Source organism: Phyllostomus hastatus, unplaced genomic scaffold (assembly GCF_019186645.2).
Source record: "Phyllostomus hastatus isolate PE091 unplaced genomic scaffold, TTU_PhHast_1.1 phas_contig_283, whole genome shotgun sequence".
Lineage (NCBI taxonomy): Eukaryota > Metazoa > Chordata > Mammalia > Chiroptera > Phyllostomidae > Phyllostomus > Phyllostomus hastatus.
This window is the reverse complement of record NW_025333833.1, coordinates 19,703,889-19,723,995: the sequence shown is the minus strand read 5'-3', so window position 1 is coordinate 19,723,995 and position 20,107 is coordinate 19,703,889. Positions and strand designations below refer to the sequence as shown.

Sequence of the window (20,107 nt, the reverse complement as noted above, 5' to 3'; positions counted from 1 at the left end):
AGCTTACGACACTCTTTGTTTAGACATTAGCTATTTGAGGTCTGGAGAAGGGGACTCTCCCCACCACAATAGCAGGGTAGGGAATTTCTATAACTTGAGCCAGGCTAGCACCAGAGGACAGACAGATGAAGATAATCCAGAATTTTCTTTTGATTTCCCTGAATCAGCCTACTCCCAATGCTGGGCTGAGATCCTCCAAAGCAAAGGAGACATCCCTGCCCTGCCCATGGGGACACAGGCAGAAGGCCTGTCCGGGTGAGGTGCGTGGTGGGCACCCAAGTCTCTCCATTTCACTCCACTGTGATCAAAGCTGCAGACTTTGATGGGCTCAGCAACCACAACACTCCAGAGAAGGAAGGAATTGAGGTTGGGGTTGGGTATTTCCAGAGTGTTTTTTGGGTTGCTAGGACTTTTGATTCCCAAATAACAGCCTGGGCCCATCTGTGTCGGCTGTTTTCTGAAGAGCGCTGACTCCAGACAGCTGTGTGGGCTGTTTGCCCAACCCAAATGCCTGGACCTCCTTTCTCCACTCTCTGTGCTCTTTTCCAAAGGAAGGTTTTTGACTCCAGCTCTTAGCCAGGCCCTATCTGACCTGCAAGCCAGACCTTAGCTTAGTTTTGGTTCTAGTTCAAGCCCAGGAGAGAAAAGTCTTACTCCAGCAGCCCATGGGAGCTGCTGCCCCACTGCTGGGTCTGTTGAGGTTACTTTTAGGGAAGAGAGTCATGCTTGCAGGACATCTGCCTGCTGCTTCCTGAAAGCCGTGGGGTAATAACCTGCCTTAAGGGATCAAGTTTGCAGTGACACCCTCCTAATAAGTGGGCTCAAGTCTACAGCAGGTGTGAGCTCTCCAGATTGCTGGCCACCTTCCCTGGGATCTCAGTTGAACTCAGGGCTTCCCGATCTCAGGAAGTGCCTTAGATTCTGCCCTGTTCAGGATGCCTGGCACTGCCTTGGCTTTGAGGCTCTGATGCTAGTTTTCAAGTAAGGCTCTTTGTAGGTTCCCCCAGCTCCCTCTTCCTGACTACTAGAGATCTCAGAGTCCAGGGGGAGGTGCGTCCTGGGGAAAGGTCTCAACCTAAAAGGGCAGAGCTCAGGTGTGTGTCCTAGTGCTGGGCCCTAAGCTAGGCAGGCCCCACTTGGTGGCAGACTGGGGACCGTGGTGGCTCTGCAGAGCATATGTGCGCTGTTTGTCCAAAGAGCCTGGGCCTGCCAGCCACAGTGAACAGGCTCCTCCATCCCCCTGGACCCTGTTGGTCCCAGCCCACACAGCTGGCAGTGTTTCCAGGCTACGCCTCCCTCTGGGCTCTCCAGGGGTTACCAGTTGCTTTTCCAGGTGTGCCGCACATCTGTGTCGTGGATGCTGTGTCTGTCTGCCTGCTCATCCAGGAAATCAAACATGTACTTGATGGCCAGCGGGAGAGCGCTGCCCCGGTGCACAGTGCTGAACAAGGTCTCAAATAAGTCGTCCACAAACTTCTGCAGGGTTCCCTGGGGAAGGGGCAGTGGGAGAAGATGAAGTGAAGGGTGGGGGAGGGGGATAGCAGGCAGCAGACGGGCAGACCAGATGGTGCCTTGGACCAGTCCTGCCTTGGAAATTTGTCTGCAACACCAGTGACACCAGGCTGAGCAGACGGCGTGGTGGGGGTGGGGAGGTGCCTGTTGGGGTGTTGGGGAGGTGGGAGGGCCTAAATGGGATGCAGATTCCTGGGAAGATCTCCACCAACTTGCAGCCACATGCCACATTTATGCTGTGTCCATGCCAGGAAGGAATCTAGTGCTCTGAGTCTAGGCTTCCTATGGGGAATGGGGGGCACAGGCCGATACAACAGGGTGTCTAAAGAACCAGCTGGGGGACCGGGGGCCTCCCAGCAGGAGCATGGCAGGACCACAGATGGTCTGATAGGAAGGTATGAAAATGCGTATGATGTTAGTGGCCTGGGGTAAGAGTGGTGTCTGGAGTGGGGCTATGAGTGAAGGGTCCAGATCCAAGAACACTCAGGCATAGCCCTGACCCACAGGACCTTTAGGGCCTCTGGGGAGGGACAAGACGGGCCTGGGTGCCACAGTTCACAGGTTCAAGGAATACCTCTGAAGGTCAGGAAAATGTCTAACCTTCTCTGGTGTCACTTCGTTGGTCTCTCACTGGCCTTTTGGGCAAAGCAAAATTTGAGACACATAGTTTGATGGTATCTTTCTGTGCCACTTCTAGGAGCAAGTCTGAGAGCTGTAACCTGATGCCACTGTATTAGAATTTCTGGGCATTTCTGCGGGGTCAGTGGGGGAGCATATTTGAAATCTAGCCCTGCCTGGCCTACGTGAGCCATATGATTGCCACACTTATAGGCATAGTAGTTCTCCGCAAGGGAAACTTCCAGCACTGCTGCCTCACTTCCCTCAGCGTTTGGGGGAAGATGGCATGGGGTGGGGGAAGGGCACTTTCTCTGGGATTATTGGCAGGACCAGGCCTTTCTTCATGCTTTCCCTCCTGTTGTGGCCAGAAAGTGGGTAGAAAAGGCAGTGATGGTGAAGGCCAGCCTATCTGTTCAGTTAATGCCAATAAGAAAAACACAGTATGTTCCTAAGGGGTTAGGGTTCCGATGTGGGGAGCCACTCCTCTTAAGGAGCAGGCCAGGAGCAACAATATCATTATGATTTTTCCTAAAGGGGAGAAAACAGCAGTGGCTGCTGGGGGACCTGGGCCTGCTTGTCTGGTCGGGTTCCCTTGAAGGTCAGGCTCTATGATGTCCTCCCGGGGCAGAGTAGAGCAGAAGTTACCTTGGTGGCCAGTAACCGGGTCAGGTAGATTTCCGACACCATCTTGCTGCCCCGGTCACCCTCCTTCTGGTCTCCGTGGTCGTGGTTCTTCACCAGATGCCACACCTTGACTCCACTCTCCAGGTCTGGGGTGATCATGGGGGCCCGTGACCGCAGGCTGTCGGGACTGCCTGTGTACCTGAAGGAGGAGTCTGAGGAGAAGGGGGCAGTGGAGGCCTGTGAGGAACTGATTCATCATCCTTGACTGACGAATTCTTCTAGAAGCTCACCTGCTACGCTCACTCAGACTAAACCAGTTCCAAATGGAAGGGGACCCCCGGGACCTCCTATTAGGGTGAGGGGTTATTTTAAGGATACTTGGTTGGCACGAGGACAGCCTGAAGCTTTTTGTAAAAAGAGGATTTAGAAATTCTGTGAGCTAGAGAGACCCTTGGGCATTTTGGAGTTCACCTCCCCTGATGCTCCCAGCAAAGAATGATCGATAGGTAAAATGTCAAGTGGTTATTTCCGTAAGGGCTTTGATAAAAACCTGGATACTAAGGAGCTGTGAGCTGTAATCCTTCCTCATTGAAGTTAATGAGGCACTTCTTACTTGGGCCCAGGATGTGGAATTGCCAAGGCCTTTTTGGAGCGGCTGGCCTCTGTCCTTAGGTGTCCTTAAGCTGGACAGCCCAAAGCCTTAGTGCATATATGAGTCCAGAAACAGAAAACAAGAGAGTGAAGCACTGCAACCTCATTGTCCAGACGGCACTAGGGGTCCTAACACTCCTCAGTGGTAGACAGTCTAGGATGGCTAATTTATTGCCCAAACTGGGACAGTTTTGAGAGTAACAGGGGACAGTAGTAATTTAGTTAGCTTAAGCAATAGGCATAGACTGGGATGTACGGACCGCCTCCATCCAGGTGCCCCTCTGGACCCCCTGAAGTCCTTCCCCAGGAAGGGCTGTTGAGGGAAGGGCACATGGTGCCACCTGCTCCCACCGCTCTGAGGAGGTGGGCTGCTCTGGGAATGACTGGGCTGGGGAGGGATGCACATGAGCGAAGGCCTTTCGCTGAGGCCGGCAGCAGCAGACGCTTCCTGCTATTAGAAGGGACAGTGAGTGGTGTCTGGTAGGTCACAGAAGACTCCCCTCCGAGCTGCCCAGGCTGCCTTCCAGTTCCTCACCATATCTGCTGATGGACGTCCGGGAGATGCTGGCAGAGGCAGGGATGTTGTAGGAGGATGTCTGTTTGGGGACCAGAGCCACCACTGATCTGTCTGACACCTGAGAAGGGTATGAAAGATACAGTACAGGTAAATGTCAGTGTTTTGGGAAACTGAGTGGTTAAGAACTTCTACAAGGTACCCAATAGATGTAGAGTAGAGCAAGGAATTCAGGAATACTCAAACTAACAGTTCCTGCTGTCCAACATGGCAGCTACTCACCACCCATGGCTGCTAAGCACTTGGAATTGACGGTGAGTCTGAACTGAGATGTGCTGTAGGTGTCTGCACGGAAGTGTGCTATAAATAAATGTTCAGTACACAGTGGGTTTCAGTGACTTAGCACGAGTTAAAAACAGCAAACTACCTCATTGGTAATTTTTATATTTATGACAGGTTGAAATGATAATTATTTTAGATCAGTTGGGTTAAGGAAAATATATCGTTGACCTGGCTGGTGTGGCTCAGCGGACTGAGCGCCGCCCTGTGAACCAAAGGGTCACTGGCTCAGTTTCCAGTCGGGGCACATGCCTGGGTTGCAGGCCAGGTCCCCAGTGGGGGGCACGTGAGAGGCAACCACACATTGCTGTTTCTCTCCCTCTCTCCTTCCCTATTCCTCTCTCTAAAAATAAAGAAATAAAATCTTAAAAAATATATATTGTTGACATTAATTTAATCGGTGTATTTTTACTTTTTAAATGTGGCTATTAAACATTTAAAATTACACATGTGGCTCGCATTATATTTCTATTGGGCAGCACTGGGCTAGCCCCGGCCCCCCTTCATCCTGGTGAGTCACGGACAATGATTACCATTTTACGGACGAGGAAATTGAAGCATCGAGAGGATAAGCAACAGCTTCTAAGGTCACACAGTACCTGGTGGAGCCACTGTCTGTAGCCAGGTCTGTCAGGCTCCAGAGCACATGTTCTCCTCATTATGTCCTAATTGGGACTTTATTTCAAGTCACAGTGGTCTGAAGTACATTTTCCCTTCTGGCTCTGATTTCTTTCTGGCCTAGGTCCTCTACAGCCTGGGCCACCTTGAAGAGTTTCTCAAACACAACAGCTGCTCTTGGAGTCAGAGAGAAAGATGGTGTCTTGCCCATTCTCGCCGAGGGTGCCCAGGCTCAGCACCTAGCCTGGAGGGCAAGGGCTGATGAATGAGGAGCCACACTGAAGACATTTGGGGCCATTGAGATTTAAGATCAGCCTCCATCCAATAAAAATGGAGAATCCCCAGAATTGTGGCGATCCAATTAAACCCCTAACGCACAGGGAATAAAACAGCTATAATAATGTTATGGGCCATAAAACATTCCTATTAAACCATTTTTTATTTTAACAATTTTTATGAACTTTATAAGTTTGATTTATAGCTGCACCAGTCGTAAAACCATCTTTCTGGGTCTTAAATTGTCAGTCCCTCTCTCCCACCAAAAAAGAATTAAATGTTAGGAAGTCGAACTGTAAATGAACATTAGCACTAACGAGATTCCCTGATAGTTGGGTTTAGTAGTGGTGTTTAATTTTACCCTCCCTATAAATCTATAGGAGCGCAGGAAGTTTTTTAACATCTCTTTGTTAATTAAGATTATGCAGATTTTCTCCTGCAGGAGCTCCAAGGACCTTGGACCCCAGGGAGGGTAACAAGAGGGTAATGCTTTGACCTGCTGACCGAGAGCTGCAGGGCTCCGTGCTCTGCACAGGCCTGGAAGGTGCCAAGGATCCGCGGTTCCCAGCCAGGCACTGCCCTCGGGACCACCAGCAGTTTGCACCACTGGCACCAGCTCTGGAACTGAGAGGGGGACCTCCACCCCTGTCTTTCAGGAACCCTCCTCGCGACTGACACCCTAGAAATGATCTTCTGAAAGACTGGCAGGGGCAGGGGTTTACATTCCCAGAAAGGACATGTCACCTTATCATTTATGGTTTGTCATCACCTAAAGGAAGATTCACAAGATAACTGGAATGACCACAGTTCAACTCAAGTCCAGGTCTTGTCCTTGAATCTCTCTCATCCTCAGTCTTTCTTTCTCTTGGCCAACAGGCAGTACAAATCTGTGGTCAAGATGTCTGGCTAGGTCTGACCTTGGCTCTGCCAATTCCTGGCTACATCACTCCAGGAAAGTCACTTAACTGCTCTGTGCCTCAGTTGTCTCATTTGTCAAAGGGAATAATAATCTTGTGTAGGTTTGTTGTTCAGAGTAAAGGAACTGGGGCCGGAAAGGCTGAGGGCAGTGCCTGTTGCCCAGCAAGTACTCGGTCAAGAGCTGGTATTAGGGCTGCTATTATGAGCAGCATCATCATCACTGGCTCCCAGTGGGAAGAATAATCCCTGTGGTCCCCTGTCACTCAGGGCTAGCATGTGGGAAGTGCCGTGCACTCGGTAAAACTCAGTAAATATTTGAGGAATGAATGAATATATGAATGATAAATGACATCAGGGAATTGAAAGCGCTTTGTATGATGAGCACTGTAAGAATAGAATATTCCATTCTTCTGATTGGGAGCCATCAGACGGACAGCCCAGTAACAGCATGAGGGCATCACAGAGAAGAGAGGCCCCACTCCAGCCCAGGAGAAACTAATAATTTGGGGGCATGATCCTATTCTGTTTTGCACTTTCTTCTCCAGCTCTAATTGGTTCATTACAATTGTTCTACAGAATATATTAACACCGTGAAGTGGGGGTGGGTTAGGATCAACACAGAATGTTCACGGCTCCGTGGATGTAAGTACGTATCCTGGGCACCTCACCTATTGTTTCTAATCCTTCCAACCACCTTCACAAGTCCGGTTGTTATTTCCATTTTACAGATGAGAAGTCCAAGTTTTCCAGAGATTAAAGTCATACCACCCGTGAGCAGGGACTTAATTATAGCTCACAATGTCCTTTGTCTTCCCACCAGAGCACATTCCTTCTGTCTGGGGTGGGGAACACAGGCCAGTAAGGGGATGCAGCCTGAAGAGGAGCGTTTCAGGGTTTCCCCAGTGCCCCCAGCTTCACTCGTTCCCTGGGAGGCTCCCCACCAGATCCTGTTGGCTGTTTGGGCCCCCAACTTCCTGGTCACTGGCAACTGGGTGCCTCCGAGCACAGCCTGCCACCCCCTGCGCCCTCCCTCGTGAGGCACAGACACAGGAGGATGTTATTAATCAGACAGTCCCAATGGGCCTTGCAGCCTTAGGCACTTCCTCTGGTTGGTTTAATTTCCCTTGATGTCTCTCATTTTCAGCTTCTACTTTATTATTTTTCCCGAATCCCAACCTGCCTACTGTGCTTACTCTTACAGAGACTCCCAGCCTCAAGCGGTTACCATGGAAAGGAGAGACGGAGTGGATAACTCCTGGATCTTTTGTTCTTTAGCTGGGATTTTTTTTTTTGATCGTTCATTCAACAGGCAGTTGAATTCTGTCCGTGTGCTAAACACTTTACCTACTATGTTTAATCTATCCCACATAACTTTATGGGGAAGGGATCACCATTAACCCCATTTTACAGAGAAGAAGGACAAGAGCTTAAATAATTTCCCCAAGGACACCAGCTAGCAAGTGGAAGAAAGACCTGAGGACAAGTCTATGCAACTTTCTGGTATGTTGCAGGTGAGAGCCTAAGCTGCATTCGTAGGATGCTGAAGAGAGAAAGCGGACACTGATGGCGGCTGTCTTTGAGGAGGGCGTTGCAACATGCACTTTTCCTGCAGGTGCAGGGCCGAGAGGATAGCAATGCTTCGCTTTACCCCAGACCCATTACATCAGTTTCTCAGGGTGGGTCTGGCGCTCATGTTTTTGATAAGTTCCCCCAGTAATTCTAATGTGCAGACATGGCTAAGAATCACTGCTCTAGAAAGAGGGAGGAGGGGAAAAGGAAAGGTAATAAAACCCCTTTTAGGCTTTTGAGGGCCTAGGAGACATTTGGGACCAAGGTCCCGATGCAAAGCCCCTTCCCAAACCAAGAGGCCCCACCCTCACCTGATAATGCATCAGTGTGTTGAGGCGCTTCCAGTCACCCTCGATCTTGGTGGTGATGTCCTCATCTTGCAGCACAACCCTGGCGATCCGGCCTTGACGCCACTCTGGGTAAAGGGGTGGTGCAGGTCACCATGAGGAGGTGGGGACTGCCGGCCAGGATCACCCAGTCCTTGCTCCTCTAGGCACCTGGCAACCCTGGCTTTTCTTAAGCTGGTACAGTGACAGTACTTAAGATGTCTAGGCTCCATGGGGCTGAGGTGGGCAGGAGTGTGGGCCTCACCAAAGGCGGCCACATCTGAGTAGGCAGTGCTCTGGGAGCAGTGTTTCAGGTGGCCCTTTCCTGGGCAGGACCCAGTCCCGCCCCCAGGAGGGGCCGTATGCAGGGCAGGGCTTCCCATCTTCCCATCCTTTCCCACAGTGCAAATGCCTCCCGGAAGCTGCCTTTCCACCCTTCCCCTCTCTCAGCCAGGCCTCCTACCCAAGTCCATGTCAACGGCCCTTGGCCGCTGAGAGTAGGGCACGTTCTTGTAGATGGCATCGAGGATCTTCTCCTTGACTTGTGTGATGGTGTCACAGTTTAACACTTTCACCGGGATCTCGGGACTGTTCTCATTGTCGGGGTTGACGCAGTTCAGGATCTACAAGGGGCCAGAGAAGGGGAGCAGGAAGGAGTTGAGGGAGAAGTTGAGGGAGAGGAATTGAGGCCTTGGAAGGAATCTCTCTTTCCATGGCCCCTCCCCTCATGGGAGATATGGGGTGCCTCTCTGTTTGTGCCTCATTTTCTCTCACCTCCCTGCCATTGGCCAGTGAGGGCCTGAGTCATTCTGCCCACCTTGTGTTTCTCAAAGAAACGGGACTCTACTTTCTAGCTCCTGGATGGCTCAGAGGAGCTGTGAGCCTGGAGCGAGTTGCCCGGGCTTCAGAGATGGCTCCAGGTGTGTCCAGGGGTGGCTTCCCCCTTCCCTAAAGCCTCTCTATCAAGATTCCACAGGCTCATGTTCTTTCCCATCATGTCAGTTTCCTCACACTTAATGGTGGGTGATATTTTTTCTCCACCCAATAATATCTAGGGCAAACTGAGGCACTGTGAGCTCTTTAGGCCCACCAAATGAGGAGGGGAGAAGGTACCCAGGTGGGTCTGCTTGTCCTTGGTACACTTGGACTTGTTTCCAGGCCAGTCAGTATGTTTATTGACCCCTCAGACTGGCTGTGTGGTCAGAGGGTAAAGTGGGGATAGGGGGCAGAAGGTTCACACTGTCCCCAAGCTTCCAGCCTCCTCACCAGGGTCTTGTACTCGATCTGCTGGCGGATGAGCTTGTCCTCACTCAGGGAGTAGCGGGCCTCGCCTGTGATGGCATCGATGGGGCCCTTTTCCATCTGCTGCTTGATGGCGCAGTAGAGCATGAAGAGCGGCTCCCCCGCGCACTCCTGGGGGCACAGGCAGGGCAGGTGTGTGGCAGCACCAGCCTCCTCCCTGCTCTCCTGACCACCTGGCCAGGTGGGGCCCTGTTCCTGAGGGGGTCCCCATGCAGCCCTGGTGGCCCGGCTACTCGGAGCTGCCCCCCACCCTGCTCTCAGCCACGGCTCCCATCTCACTCCCACTCACCTTCAGGAACTTGTGCAGGAGGAAGGCAAACCAATTGGTCAGCATCTTCTCAGCCACTGACTCTGTCCTGGGGAGGGAGAAGGGACAAGGGTCGGACCTTTATGAAGGGTCGCAGAGCAGGGCCTGGTTTGTTGTGGGCACTGAAGGACACAGGGCTGGGAGCCAGGACACCTGGTCCTAGCTGGCCAGTAACTGCAAGTGTGACCTTGGACCAGAGATTTCTTCTTTCTGGACCTCAATTTCCTGTGATACTGGAATGGTGCTGTGGCCTGCAGATAAAAATACCCAATACCCCATCCCACAGGGTTGCGAACAGCCAGTTCTCCCTTCTCCCTCTGGCCGCAGGGTGACAAGCAGTTTCCCTGGGCCTCTGGGAGTTTTTGCATGCCTGAATGCTGCACTCTATTCTGCATGTCCAGAATGTAGCTGGTTCCTGCCTTCTAAACACTCAGAGTCAGACTGCTTGGGTTCAAATCCTGGTTCTAACATGCACTGACTGTGTGACCTTGGGCAAGTGATTTCATCTCCCTGGGTTCAGTGTCCCCATCCCTGAACGGGGATCATCATCATCATCATCATTGCCATCTCTCCCACAGAACTTCTGTCAGGGTGAACGAGTTAATACAAGTCAAGTGCTCAGAATAACACCTGATATCCTGTCAGGTGGGGTCTTGGACCCCAGCCCCTCAGGTAGAGAGCAGTGTGTGCTTTTTGCTGACAGGGGATCTGCTTCTTCAAGCACCGCCCCTCCCCCACCCCCACTCCTGAGCTGTAGATCTGGGGACTTGTGAGGAAACAAAGCGACTGTGACAGATCCTCGGTGATGGGGATGCCGGAGGGGTATTTTAACTCCCTGCACGTGGTGCAAATTATACCCTCTGATTGCAGTAAATCCCAGGCACTTGCCAGGGCTGCAGGGCTGCTCATCGATCTGGGCCCGGGAGCGAGTGACAATGGGAAGAAATTGCAGCTTTCTCCCCCGGCCCCTCCCAGCCCCCCTCTCGGTGCATTGTGCCTGAGATTAGCTCTAATTTAAATACAACAGTTTTTAATGAGAGTTTCTAAGGCTCAGGTTGGCAGGATGGGGACTCTGTAGTCATAAAACAAAGCCCTTCTTCCTGCCTTCTCACCCCACGTGGGGCCTGGAAGCCTGAGCCCTTGCTCAGAGAAGGCTAAAGGGAAGGCCATGCAATAGATTTGGCTTATTCCAGAGCTGTGCTCGGCTCCCTGGGGCCTCCAGAGAGGGTGTGCGCTCTGGGGATGGATGCCAAGCTCCAACCCTCTGCCAGGAAGATGGCAGCGGGGGAGGGGACATGTGGTGGATGCTGGTGATTGAGATTCAGGAAGCTGGGTCTGGGAGGTATAGGTTGCATCAGATCTCTAGCCCAGTGCTGTCCAATAGAACCTTCTGTTAGGTGGAAATGTTCTCCATCTGTTCTGTCCAATAGGGTGGCCAACATGTGGTGACATTGGTGGAATGTGCCTAGTGCAATGGAGGGACTGAATTTTACATTTCACTTCATTTTAATTAAAGGTCACAGGTGGCTACATATGTGTTGGATGTTGCACAGCACAGCTTTAGAAGCACAGGGAGGGAGAGAGACTGCGGGACAGGCGATCTCAGTGTCATTTTGTCCACGAGGAAACTGAGCAGCAGTGAGGCTATGTCACTGGCCCACGTTCACACAGCTAGTAGGTGGCAGAGCTGGGGTTCAGGCCGAGATCTGAGCCAAGGCCTGTGCTCCTCTGTCACGTGTTACCAGCCGCAGACACCACACAGTGCCTGGCTGCGGGAGATCAGATCCTGTACTACAAGATGTGCGGACACAGGCCTTTCTGCGGAGGGAACCCTCTGGTGCTGTTTCCGGGACCCACTCTCGTGGCCCCGTGTCCCTGTGCAGGCACTCACTGCCCAACCAACCCTGGACACAGCTCACCTCCGGAGAAGCAGCTTGGGGTGGTTCTTGTTCTCCAAGTTCTTATCGATGAGGTCAGAGAGCAGCTGCTTGAGGACGTCGGTGGCATACTCCAGGCGGCCCTGCAGGCCAGTCATGATGAGCGAAGCCACGTTGCCACGGTCACGCATGGAGAAGCTGCGTTGCAGCTCCAAGGTGCGGATGAAGGTCAGCAGGAAGACCTTGTTGTTGATGAGCTGGGCGAAGAGCTTCAGGGCCTTCTCCACGTGCTGCTGCCCGTTCCCCTGCACCTGGGTTGGGCGTGATGGGCACACCCTCAGAGGGCAGCTCTGGCCTCCTAGCCCGGCTCTCACTGGGGGTCTTTGCCAGCAACAATACCAGTGGTAAGATTCTCACCATGAGGCCCATAACCACCACACCCACGATGATGTAGAAATGGCGGTCTCTGAAGCCTACAGTCTATTCTGACCTCCCTCTAGGTTGGCAGGGTTGGGGTCCAGGCCAGGCCCTCAGTGGGGATGCCATCCATCTGATTTTCCCAAGAATATGATAGGAGATACCTGGTAAGACCCGCTCAGCTTCCTCGTCTCCCTTTAATCTCTGACCTGATTTATCATGGACAAAGATTTTTGTCCATGATAAATCAGTATTTGTCTTGGTTTAGTAAAACAAACCAGCAAATGATCAAACCTCACAGAATCCTATGTCTTTCCCTAAGCCACCTTAAGTCCATTTGAGAATGAGGCAGAATTGCAGTTAATTAATTCAGTTATTAATTTGAAAGTGACAATGAGCCTTGCCTTGGAATCATCCCAGAGAGCCTCCGTGCCCCCCTTGGCCATGATCTTCCTAATTAGGAGTATGCCTGTCGTGGTGATGCCATTACAAGCTCTTTCTCCTCACTTTTCCGTCAGTTGCGGAGCCCCATCGGCCCACCCTAGGACACCTGGGCAATGCATCCCCATTGTGCAGCTGGGCCAGGGGGGCAGACGTTACCTCCAGCTCCCGCAGGACTGGATGGTCCTCGATGCCAGGGAACAGGACTCGCATGGCATAGGTACGATAGTCCAGGTAGGGGATTCCTGAGCGGTCCAGGTCACTGGTCAGCTCGTTGATGTCTGTCTGGAGTTCAGCAAAAGCTACAAAAGTGCAGTGGAGACAGGGAGGCTCAGCAGGGGAACCCCGGCAAAAAGGGGAAGGTGGGAGAAAAAGTTTGTGAAGGAGGATGGGGCTGGGGATACAGAAAAGGAGGGTTATAGGGGTACAAATCCAGAGGGATGGAGATGTCTCCAGGCTGCCTTTCTTAGGTGGTGGGAACATGGACAATATTTATATTATTTGCCTTTCTGTGCTTACCTATAATTTTGAATTTTCTTTGTATGTATTACAAGTGTAATTAAAACAAAGAAAAAGGAAGAACACCATGACCTGTCAGGCAGGTGCTGCAGGTGCTGGAAGCAGGTGAGAGAGTGGCCAGCAGGATCAAGCAAAGACTGAAACAGGCATCTTTGATCCACTTTTCCAAACCAGAGGGTAAATCAAGACGCAAAAACCTTGGGGGACCATAAAAATCAAAACTGTAATGACATAGGGTTGATATTACCAAAAAATGGAAAATAACAAATGTTGGCAAGGATGTGGAGAAACTGAAACCCTCGCACATTGCTGGTGGGAATATAAATCGGTGCTATCGCTCTAGAAAACAACTTGGCAGTTCCTTAAAAAATTAAACATAGAATTACCATGGGACCCAGCAATTCTGCTCCTAGGTATCTATCCAAAAGGATCAAATGCAGGAATTTGAACAGATACTTGCACACACATGTTCATAGCAGCATTAGTCACAACACCAAAATGCAGAAACAACCCAAATGTGAAAGATGAATGGATACACGAAATGTGGTCTACACGATCAATGGAATATTGATTAGCCTTAAAAAGGAATGACATCTGACACATGCTGCTACGTGGGTGATTCCTGAAAACATTATGCTGAGTGAAATACGCCAGAGACAAAAGGACAAGTACCATATGATTCCACTTATATGAGGTCCCTAGAGTTGTCAAACCCATAGAGACAGAAGGTAGAATGGCAGTTGCCAAGAGCTGAGTGAAAGAGTAATGGGGTTATTGTTTAGTGAGTACAGTGTCGTAGTTGGGGAATATGAGAAAGTTCTAGAAGTGGATGGTGAATGTACTTAATGCCACAGAACTGGGGGAGGGGAGAGGCCTGGGGTGTAGAGACAGTCAGGGTTAAAATGGTCAAGTTTATGTTATAGATATACATTTAACACGCACACAAAAGAAACTGAGAACAAAACCAAACCTAGCCTTGGGGCACCCTGGCCATTAGGCCCTTAGCTGACAAGGGCAGACTTGTCTCTTGGTGCTGTCCTCTGCCCACCCCCCCCACCCCCAGCCAGCCCTGGCACTGGGAGGAGCCCTTGACCACCTTTACTCAGCCCTGCTCTTCCCCTTCATCCAGCAGAGGGCTTGTTTCTGATCCCAGCGTTTGCAGCAAAGGGAGAAATGTTTTTATTCCTAATTGAAATGTTTTCCCAGAGAGCTCACTGGGTCCTCAGCCCCAAGGGACGCCAGATACACCCATCACCTCATGGCTGTGGTTGCGTGGGAGACGGGAAACAACACAATCTCCACTCCCACACACATCCACAACCAAGGACAGCCGCAAGCTCGGCTTCAGAGCGCTCAGCCTGCTGTGCTGAAGGAAAACAAACCCTGGGGAGGCAGGCAGGTAAGATGCTCCTGCCTTTTCTGTCGCTGCTGCTGCTGCCTCCACATGCTCCCAAGGCATTATGCAAAAGGAGCCAGACACTCACACATGAGGGATCTAGAAGCTGAGATTCTGACTGTGGGAGACGAGGCTCTGAGCGGGAGAGGGAGGCAGCTGGATTGTGGTATGACTCAGGGCACAGTGGACAGAACAATGTGATCGGCCCTGGGGCCTCCCTCTGGGCATTAACAGGACTTCTCTGGCCCTGAGGACAAAGGAGACAGAGGTCGAAGTGGAATACAATGGCTGAGGTGGGAAGGATGGGAGTAAAGATGAGCATGGTTGGTAAGGAGGGAGGTAATAAGTTTGCTAAAGAGAAAGGGGCCCGGGAAACACGGGAGTGCCTCCACTTACCTTCCTTACACTCCAGGGCCACACGGGACTCCAGGTTGTCCATCTGCATTTGGAGCCTCTTCAGAGTGAGGTCGTTTTCTCGAGACTTCCGCTTGTAGGCAATGAGGACGATGATGACAATGATGAGGAGGAGGCTGCCGCCCGCCGCAATGCTGACGATGGCTGGCAGGGTCAGCAAGCTGTCTGAGATGACACTCACCGAGCCAGGAGAGAACACCATCCCGCCCACGTGAACCTGTGCATTGTACACACACAGACACTGTAGAGCCCTGGCATGCCATCCAATCCTTATCATTTCAGAAAGCACATGAGAGACCACAACCACACAGTGCAGTCTGGATACAAAACAACATCCTGCTGATGGTCTGCCTCGCTGCGCTTGTGTTCTCAACTTCTACACATTTTAATTGTCTGACATGGAGATGAGATACGGAATAGCAGGAAGAGAGAGCCTTTCTTACAACAGATTGTGCATGCATAGCGAGGAGGGGAGGGAATAATGAAAAGAAGAGGGCTCACTCACCATGACCTTGTGCTGCCCCGTGAGGTTGGGGGGCTCGCAGAGCAGCTGTGTCTCGGACACAGTGACAGTGCACGGGGTCTCTCCAACCAGCACTGTGTAGTTGAGTTTGGCACCTCCAGAGGCAGGGGGACAGAGGTTTTTGCCCTGTAGGTAACAGTAATCTTAATAAGAAAAATTGGCATATACACTCAGAAGTTAATTGCCTTTTTTAAAAAAGATTAAGGACAGAGAACAAGGAGGGAAGGGTGGCAGTCAAAACCAATGGGTGACAACACGGAGTTTTTAGAGAGGACTTTGCCACAATTTGGAGAGAAAGAGAGAAGGCAAATGGAGGAGAGAAAGAGAGTAGGAAACAGAGAGGAAAGGAAAACAGAACACTAAACAAGTGAAAATTTGTGGGGGTTGGGGGGAAACAAGGCATATCGATGGAAGTGGTGGAGTAATAAAACACTTGTACCAGGGAGCTGTGACCCCCCAAAATATGTGCACAGGTTCCAGTGGCCACAAAGGCAGTCAGTCAGTTTGGGTCCCAAAGCTTACAAGAGTAAACAGAAATATTCAGTGTTTCTCAGGATTCTCAGGTATAAGATACAGGGTGGGGAAAGAGTAGGTTTACAGTCATTTGTATGGAAAATAACACAATGATTAGGAAGTAATAATATGAGAATAAACTGTTTCATGTACTCATAAGTGTAAAGCTACTCTTCCCCACCCTGTATATCACCCGATGGGCCAACACCTATAAACAAGCTCCCTTTACAGGGAAAGGTGAGAGCTGTGTGAGTCCATTATGTGTAGAAAGGAGAACAAGAAAGGCCAGGAGGGGATGCTCTGTACCATCCCTGTCCTCCCCACATTCCTACCTTCAGGATGATGGGGGATCCTGGCTTCTGATCCAAGACTCCAGTAGGGCTGAGTAGTTCGAAGGTTGGGTTGGGGTAGTAGATGAACTTGGTGTCATTGTAAATGAGCAAGGACTGGACATTATTAAAGACAAATCCAAACTCATCTGGCCGTTCCACAGTGTCAAGGCCAGGCCGGTAGTCCGTGGTCAGAGAGGGTGCCAGGCAGGTTAGTGTGGTGGTGTTCACAATTTTACACACCTAAGAGATCCAGAGCGCAGCATTGAAGCACTCAGCGAATGACCCCAGCCACCCCTCCTACCCTTTGCTTGCTTTGGCCGCCACTATTAGGTTACTTGCTTATCTTCATTAGGTAGTGAACCCATTGAGAAACAGGGTATGAAACTGATTTTGGAGGGGGTTGCATTTTAACCTCATTCATTCATTCATTCATTCACCTGCTTGAGTGCCTCCTTTGGGCCAGGCACTGTACTAGGTGTTGGGGTTATCTAGTAAAATAGTCATAGCATACAGGGGGAGATAAATGATTCAACAAGCTTAACAGAGTCCTGGCAGAGGACTGGGAATACAGTAGGGGCACAAGCACTGTTAAATGCGTGAATGGATGTGAGGAAGGCCCTAGTGGGGTAGTACCAGGTGCTGGGGGAGTGTCTGTGTGTGGCCATGAGTGTGTGTGTGTGTGTGTGTATGTAGGGTGAGGGTGACCCACAAAAGCTTTCCCTGGGAAGAAATGAATGAAATTCAATCTGAAGAATGAGTAGGACTTACCTAGACAAGGAAAGGGAGAGGGAGGGGAACACATTCCAGGCAGAGGGAACAGTAGCAAAGGCCCAGAGATGAGGGAGCATGGAAGGTTTGTGGAAAACTAGGACACAATGCTGGGTGTGAGTGTGAGTGTGTGAGTGTGGGGAGGGATGTGAGGAGAGGAGCAGGACGTATTGTGAGACAAGTAATTTGCCAGCACATAGTAGGTGTTCAGTTAATGTCTCTTGGCTACACTGATGAATGAAAAGGAGGCTTCAACTCTTTAAATGTTCTACTTAGGATCTCTCTCTTCTCCAACCAAGCATTCCCTAACTGCAAGGGGATATAACGTTGATATTGACACCGAGTGTAGGATATCCTTTCTTTCTTGGTGGACTCTGGTCTCCCAATGAAATTCTAGCTGGACCGACCCCTGCTTAGCATGAATTGTGTCATGTTCTTCTCTGGTTTAGATCTTCAGCTGCCTAAGGTGGCAGCCAGAATGAAGAAAGCACTACAGGACCCACATGAAACTTGGGGAGAAAACATGCACTCCTACTCCCACTGTCCAGTTTTGGCTTTGGGAGCCACAGTGTCCCAGCAACAGCCAAGGGCATCTGTGAGAACTCGGCCTGCTCAAGCACACACTGTCCTGGCAGGTCCACACACGTGTGTCTGGCCAACGCACACATACACGGACTTCATGTTCAGGAAACAAGACCGTGTGTGAAACTGCAAAAAGGCCAACCCTTGCACAGAAATTAGGTCAGCGTTCTAAGGCCAAGCATTAACCCTCCATGTCTAGAGGCGGTTTGAGTTGAAGCCAACAGCTCCCTGAGGGCTTCATGCCATGTTGCAGGTCAGTTCCCATTCCCACCCTTTTTAGCTCACACTTCAGCAACCCCTTAGAAGCCTAATGTCTGTTTCATGGTCCAGCTGGGGACACTCTGGCTTGAGGAAAATGCGGGGCACGGGGTGGGGGGTGCAGTCAAATGGTAGAGTTGAGCCAGGGAGTCCGAAACCCAGGCTCTGTGGGGCAGATGCAGCCTGAGCGTCTCCTTACTCCCCAGCCCGTCTCTGTCCCCACTCGTTCCAGTTCTCCCAGACTGGACTCATGTGTGAACAAGCAAATTGCTCCCAAACAAGCGGCCTCTGTGTGCTTCCTGCCCTGTGCTGCATCGGCACTTTGTTTGCCAAACATTCCTTGGGGTTTTGTGGCCTTCGCTCTAGCCCTTCTCACTTCTCACTGTGGCTGCCTCACGACCCGAAGGCAAGAAGAGGCCCCAGTGGACTGAGGCTGCCATTCGACTCAGGCTGGGCTGAGGAGCCAAGTGCTTTTCTCCCGCCCTCCTGAAAGAGAAGGCCCAGGGCAGAGTTCACGAACTTCCCACTGCGCAGCCAGGCTGGATGGAAAAGTACAGACTCCAGGCTTGCCAGCCTGCAGACCTCAGGCAAGAGGGCCCCCATCTCTCCAGAGGGAAGAACTGGGAACAACTCTCTAACTCCTTGAAGCCCTGCAGTCATGGTGGGTAGGCTGGGGGAAGCGCTGGGGAGAATCCTGCCTAGGGCTGCAAAGGCTTCTGGGAGGGGGAGGGCGCCCAGGACTGAGCCGTCTCAGAGATGAATGTCAGGTAGGGTGAAAACCTCCCCAGCCCAGCCTTCTCTTCAAATGGCTTCCCCAGGACTAATGTTCAGCCTCTGAAAGTGGACCTTGTCAGTCACATACTCATTTCCCAAAATCCCCTCTGTACCATATTAGCCATGTCTTTTATTTTCTGTATTCTGGTGCTTTAACATCTGGGGCCTTGCTGACTCTGGAGGGACTGCCCCTCCCCAGACTCACCAGTTCCTAGGGACAGTGAACAACTTGCTGCCCCCTAGAGCTGCTCTCCTAATGCAAATAACTAATCCAGAGCCCACAGGCCCAGCCGCATTTCCCACTGTGGACAACTATCCACCTTCCCTAACTACACCAGGGCTAGGTACCAGACAAGGAGGGACAGCCCCTCTGCCCCCAGCCCACTAAAATGAACCAAACTGGCCAATCCTAAACCCACTTACCTGGCCTTGCTAGTTCCTTCCTGTGGAAACCAATATAAAGGCTCTTGCCCCAGTTTTCCTTTCTCCTTCCGCTTCCTAACCTACCCTGGGGTTCCTCCTCCCCACCCCACCCCACCCCCACCCTAGCCATGGCAAGGCTCCCTTTTCTTGGGACCTCTATTAATAAACTATCCAATGGCAGTCATTTCCTGATCTCTTGGCCTTGTCACATGTAACAATAAAACCTAAATTTAAAAAATATACTTAAATTGTTTGGGAGTTTTATTCTTCCCTGAGTATAAGCTCATTCCCATTCCTACCCCTCATCTTCCTCCCTTCCACTTAGGCCTTGGAGTTGGCTATATGGAGGTGGTCTGTCAGCTACTGGGGACATGGGCGTCGGACTGAAAGTGGAGTTGGGGCATGGACTCTTTACCCAAGGATCAAGCTCTACACCTGGGATAAGGAGACACGTGCTCTCCCAGCCCAAAAAACTGTGACCATGGTGTGTGCTGAAGGTGTGACGCAGGTATCCCCACGTCTCTGGCGTGATGGAATGTCAAGAGCAGGAGCATCTCACATGGTCTAGTTATGCAGAGCTTGGCCCTGACACTGGCCACCTTCATGACTGGGGGCAAGTCCTTCATTTTGGGCCACCGTTTCCTCCGCTGTACAATGAGGGGCTTGAACCAGGTGGGCCCTGAGACCTTCCCAGATCTAGCCTTATAGTTCCTGTCACTTTGAGTGTTTCTGTTTCCTAAGGCACTCTGGGAATGTGTCAGAGATGAGGGTGGATATAAAGCCATCCTCCCCATCTCCATTTCAGCCTAGTCAATCCTCTGAAGGTCGAAGCAGTAATAATGGCAATTTATTTGAAAAATAATGGCTATAATTTATAATGCCAGCATCTGCTGAACTATAATTATAAATACAATAATGTCTCAGAAAATATTGGCTAAGAAGAGCCACTAGAACAAACTAAAAAATTTATAACATATCAGACATTCTGCCCTTATGTTGGAAAACTTCTTTAAAATCGCAAAAATCTATAATGAAAAAATTGAATTACATGGCTCTGCACAGAGGAATAAAGTAAAATGTTCAACCTGATCATCTCAGCAATCCAGATGGAACAATTTGCATGCAGTGACTAACGTTTATCAAGTGCCCACCTCAGCGGCCAGTGGCTGCAGGTGACAAATCTGCAAGGCGAGTCTTACCATCCCCAGGGGAGTGGGGGATGGCGGATCAGAGAGGTTAAATGACTTGAGTATGGTTGTTCAGCTAACAGATGGCAGCTTCCTGCTTCCTCCAATC

General features: G+C 50.9%; 1 protein-coding gene across 2 annotated transcripts in view; it reads right to left on the bottom strand.

Moving 5' to 3' along the window:
• The window catches only part of PLXNA2 (plexin A2), a 210,439-nt gene that overhangs the window by 8,656 nt on the left and 181,676 nt on the right, over positions 1-20,107 (bottom strand). For both annotated transcript variants that reach the window (XM_045838402.1, XM_045838401.1), the window contains 12 exons: positions 16,007-16,246; positions 15,144-15,287; positions 14,621-14,855; positions 12,469-12,611; positions 11,494-11,762; positions 9,557-9,623; positions 9,232-9,378; positions 8,429-8,588; positions 7,951-8,054; positions 3,941-4,040; positions 2,776-2,966; positions 1,319-1,488 (listed from right to left, as the gene is read on the bottom strand). In XM_045838402.1, the coding sequence (XP_045694358.1) occupies positions 1,319-1,488; positions 2,776-2,966; positions 3,941-4,040; positions 7,951-8,054; positions 8,429-8,588; positions 9,232-9,378; positions 9,557-9,623; positions 11,494-11,762; positions 12,469-12,611; positions 14,621-14,855; positions 15,144-15,287; positions 16,007-16,246 (1,970 nt within the window). The remainder of the gene's footprint in view (positions 1-1,318; positions 1,489-2,775; positions 2,967-3,940; positions 4,041-7,950; positions 8,055-8,428; positions 8,589-9,231; positions 9,379-9,556; positions 9,624-11,493; positions 11,763-12,468; positions 12,612-14,620; positions 14,856-15,143; positions 15,288-16,006; positions 16,247-20,107) is intronic.